The sequence below is a fragment of the Phalaenopsis equestris genome, unplaced genomic scaffold, assembly GCF_001263595.1.
Source record: "Phalaenopsis equestris unplaced genomic scaffold, ASM126359v1 Scaffold000025, whole genome shotgun sequence".
Lineage (NCBI taxonomy): Eukaryota > Viridiplantae > Streptophyta > Magnoliopsida > Asparagales > Orchidaceae > Phalaenopsis > Phalaenopsis equestris.
In genome coordinates, this window is record NW_018164467.1 from 510,239 (window position 1) to 515,175 (window position 4,937).

General features: G+C 36.7%; 1 protein-coding gene across 1 annotated transcript in view; it reads right to left on the minus strand.

Annotated features, from left to right (window-relative positions):
• LOC110018587 (acetyl-coenzyme A carboxylase carboxyl transferase subunit alpha, chloroplastic-like) overlaps positions 1-4,526 on the minus strand; it is a 98,724-nt gene extending 94,198 nt beyond the window's left edge. Inside the window, exons 1-2 of the mRNA XM_020715935.1 lie at positions 4,282-4,526; positions 3,276-3,720 (exon numbers count right to left, since the gene is read on the minus strand). Of these exons, the coding sequence (XP_020571594.1) occupies positions 3,276-3,644 (369 nt within the window). The 5' untranslated portion in view covers positions 3,645-3,720; positions 4,282-4,526. The remainder of the gene's footprint in view (positions 1-3,275; positions 3,721-4,281) is intronic.
• Positions 4,527-4,937: the final 411 nt, after the last annotated feature.

The following is a 4,937-nucleotide window of genomic DNA, read 5'->3' on the forward strand; positions in this document are numbered from 1 at the left end:
GTTTCAATAGTGACAAATGTCATTTGTTTTTTGGCAAACAAGTTAAGCAGCATATTATTCAATGGGGTGTTATGTTTACAGGTTTTCAGAATGTCTCTCTTCCCCTTAAATATCTTGGGGTGAATTTAATAAGGGGGAGAAGGAAACATGTGCATATGGATGATGTGATTGATAAAATCAAACGTAAAGTGAATGATTAAAAAAATGTCTTTCTTTCCACTGGGGACAGGATCTCTTTACTTTCTAGTGTTCTCCAGAGCATTCCTTTATATGCTTTGCAAGTGTTCAATCCCAAGAAAAGTGCAATTAGTACTATGGAAAATTAATAAATTCCTTTGGGTGAGGAACGGTGCAAAGAAAATCTGGTGTAATTGGCATAAAACTTATAAGCCTAAAGAGGTTGGTGGTCTCGGCTTTAAAGCACTAAAGCATAATGTGGAAGTGAACCTCTGTAAGCAATGGTTCAAATTTAGATTGGGTTCCTCTCTTTGGGTCATGTTTATGAGGCTAAAATATTGTGTTAATATTCATCCTTTCTTGGTCGCTCAGAAGGTTAGAGATTCTCGTATTTGGAAAGCTGTGGTGAATGCTAGAGACACGGCAAATGGTTTCATTTTTTGGGATATTGGAGAGGGAAACATTTCCTTCTAGAATGAAAATTGAGGTGTTTCTCACATTTCTGGCTTATCTCACTCCCCTCTTTCTAACTCTCTATTGGTCTCTGATTTTTTTTGATAAATGATTTCTTTGATAATGAATGTTGGGATTTTTCTAAATTATGCTATACGGTTGGGGAACAAAATGCAAAACATATACTTACAATCCCCATCACTCCTACTCATAGAGATCTCCCCATGTGGAAAAGAAGCAATTCTCTCTCGATTTGCAAGCTCGTTTATGACACTCTACACTCACATTGTGACTGGATATGGGGGAAATGAATTTGGCATAAATATTTATCTCCTTCTATATCCTTTTTTCTTTAGCGTTATCTTATGTCGTTAATCCCATTGGATGACATTCTTAAGCTTAAGGGCTTGAAATTAGTCTCTAGATGTCCTATGTGTAGAATGAAAAAGGAGGATATAACACACTTTCTTTGAGTGTGTTTTCTCGTTGGAGCTCTGGGATAAAATAGGCGTTCATTTTGGTTTCTCTTGGACCCATAGAGGATCTTTGCCCTATGTGATGATGGAGGAGGATATAACACACATTTTCTTTGAGTGTGCTTTCTCTTTGGAGGTCTGGGATATGGTTGGCGCTCACTTTGATTTCTCTTGGACACATAGAGGATCTTTAACTAGTTATTTATGACAATGGAAGGATTTTGATGCCTGTAAGGGGAGGTTTCCCCTCCCTTTTGTTGGTTTTGTGATTCCTTTGGAACTCCAGAAATAGTTTTAAGTATCACACCTCTCTCCCCTCTATTACTATGGTTGCTGCATATGTGATTGCCTATTATGATAAAACTTTAAGAGCTAGCTCTTCCGTGGTTAAAACCACTAAGGTCCCTCGGCTTATTTTGTGGGCTCCTCCGCATGCTAATTATGTGAAATTAAATGTTGATGGCTGTTGGCGTGCTAATTATGCTGCGGTTGGGGGTCTTTTTAGAAATTTTGAGGAGAAATGCCTTCTCTTTTTCGCTTCCCCTGTTATTGTCGAAACTTCTTTGGCTGTTGAAAGTTGGGGAGTCTTTTTGGCTCTAGTGGTGGCCAACATTTTTAATTTTCGTAAGCTGGAGGTGGAGATGGCGTCAAAAATGCTTTATGATATTTTGGTTGGTACTACTTCTCCTCTTTGGGATTTAATTGGTATTTTTAAAAGAATAATGGACCTTATAGCTGGAAAACATCTTGAGGTTAAATGAAAGTTTATTCATAGAGAGGGCAACTCCCTTGCGGACTGGCTTGCCAAAAATGTAGGGGAGACTTGTCACGTTGGCACACATCCCACTGCCCCTCTTCAGAGAGTTATCATTGGAGATACCTTAAATCTCCCCTACATTCGATTCTAAGTTTTTATATGTTTTAGTCATCAACTGTTCGGTTAGGCTGGACTATGCTGAATTTTCTCTTTTGGTTTCCCTCTTTTTGTTTGGCTTGGCTGGTTTTGTCATGTATTACAAGAGGATCTCATTTTTGAAGACACAGGTTGGGATGGAGTCCTTGCTCTTGGATGCGTGACCTTTTTTTTTTGTCTTCCTTCAAATATTTCCATGATATAAAAGCACAGAGGACTACCTTTTTATTTTGGCTCTTTTTCGGGTTTTTTGGGTATACTTGTATTTTGAAAGCTATTTTTGTGTGAGTTGTACTTGGGGAAGAGGGACCCCTAGGGGTGAGTCTAATGTATTTCTTTTTGTGTTTTCTAGATGGGGACCCTCCCCCCAAACCTTGTATCTTATTTTAATTATTAACGCTTAGGGAGCCACCGATGCTCTTTCCCAAAAAATAATAATAATAATAAAAATAATAATAATAAAAATAAAAAATAAATAAAAAAGTATATATATATATATATATATATATATATATATCACTAATAGGGAGAACTTTGCTTCAAGAAATAAAAACCCGCCGCTATTCACTCCTGAGGACGTAGGCGCATTGCCGAACCTCCTTAAATCCTTGTGTTCTTTCTTGATTGTTCAATCCTTGATTATTGCGTTTTCTTTGCCCTTCTTTCTCAACACTCCTAAATTTTTATCATGCATAGTTATGATCGAGAAAGCATCCATCCTTGAGCACTTAACAAAGATTAAAGGAGGCAGGCAAAACTCAAACCAAATCAAAAACTAAAGTTCGGTAAGGGTGACCTAGTCATATCAAATATCATCAATCTCATGTTTTCACACAAACCAAGTAAATATCAACAGCCCTTCAATGAGAATTGAACTTAATTTTAAGGCTTAAATCTTGAGCAGGCTAATTCAAACCTATTAATTATGCAAAGTTCAAATTTTCCCATTTTTGGGGTGAGCAACAATTGTGTTACCAGACATCTTAAAATCAAGGAAGAGGCGTACATGCAACATAGGTGAACTTAGCATGATTGATAGGTTTTCAAAATATGTTAAGCTTGGTTTTCAAAATGCAAAGCAGGAAAAAAACATTTCCTTAATGATGCCCAAATCATCTTTTTAGACAGGTGGATACTTCAGAATATTAGATAAATTGGAATTGCAGAGTTTTTTCTTTTCAATTGAAATGTTTGGAAGCAATGAGGTTTCCTAGGATGAAGTACTTAAAAAGCAGATTGTGCCATAAATAACTCACATCAGATATTTTCTTTTCGAGCTCAAGCAATGGCTTCTCAAAATCGAGTGCAACCAACTTGGGCTTTTCACTAAGAGGTTTGAAGTGAGACAAATAGCTCAGGTGTCCACTTTTCAGATTTGGATCAACATCATCTGGCCATGGATAGTCATGCTTCTGCCCCTTTTTTATTCTTGCTGAGACACTAAATTTGCACCCACTTGTGTAGCTGGATTGGCGGGCATGTCTCAGCCAAGCTATATTAATTCTATTCGATGAATTATTATGGAGCTCAGCACCAAAAACATCCCTTCTGACCTGAATATGTGAACCAGAAACAAAACTGCAAATCTCTGCCCCGGTCATTAACTTTGAGGAAATATGACTCATCTCAAATATCCTGTTATAAGCAGTACCAGTAACTTTTCACCAAAACTTGGACTTTTTGCAACTCAATTTTTATTTCCTACAACAACAAACAAACTTCCATTTTAAAACATAAGCGCACAACTTAACAAAGACAACAAAAAGTTTCGAAAATAGCATTAACCAATTTTGGAATGAGATATTAATAGAAATCGAAGGATATTAGCAATGAATCATATAAAATCAAATGAGGGGAAATTGATTCATTGGCTGGTTATGGACACGGCACCGTGCTGGTTTTCTTTTACAGGCAATGGTGGACTACAGTTGTCTAGAAAATTATCACTGAGATGCGATGAGGATTCCATAGCAAACAGACCATACGTAGGGTTAGAATGTAAATAAGAAAGCTAACAAACAGCGCCGTTGCATTTTCAGTGCTCACACTCAACAGATCTACCCAATAGCTGAGAAAATAAGGGAACCCGATCAAGCTAAGAAAAACACAAACGAAGCAAGAAGAAGATGCAATTATCATCTCGAATAAATTTATTATTCTACTTCAATTAATCGCTCCTAACAAGATCGCATCTAGATAACAAGAATGAGCAACGAATTCAATAATTAGCTTCAAAGTCTTATAATTGTTACTGGGGATTACCTTGGAGCAAGGAGCAAGCTATCGATATTCCGCCTGTGGATTGATGGATTGTTGATGTAAGTTTGGAGCAAGGAGCAAGGAGAAGTTCCGCAGCGTAGGGTTCGGGGGCTTGAAATCCATAGTAGTTCACCTACTTTGACATAAAAAAGAAGAATTCTTCCGCAGGTGCGTGAAGATTTCGAAGATCTGAGGTTTTTAAGTTAATCAGAATGTTGGTAAATCTCGTAAATTTACATAAACTCATTAGCTTTTTTGAAGTATTTCTTCTTAAGTTAAATCCGTCGAGCCCGTCAAATATTTTTTAATAAATTTGGATTTACATTGTAAATACACCAAAAAAATAAATCAGGATTTACATTAAATGTATACGTAAATGCTTTTGAATGCAAAGATCTGTCCATAATTTGTTTAACTATTTACTTGCTCATCATTTTCCTTAATTCAGTCTAATAATTCAGGCTGATTCAAATCTTACAGATAAAAAAAGAGATTTTTACGTATATAGCACTCAAAAACTCCATTAATTACATATTCCACACTCAGAATTTCTTATTTCCGTCAAGTGGATTAGCGGGGGAACTGTATTGCGATGCCCCCTAATCCGCTCGGGCGCAAGCAGATCATATGAAGATTTTGAAGAGCGAGGAAAGTTGAAC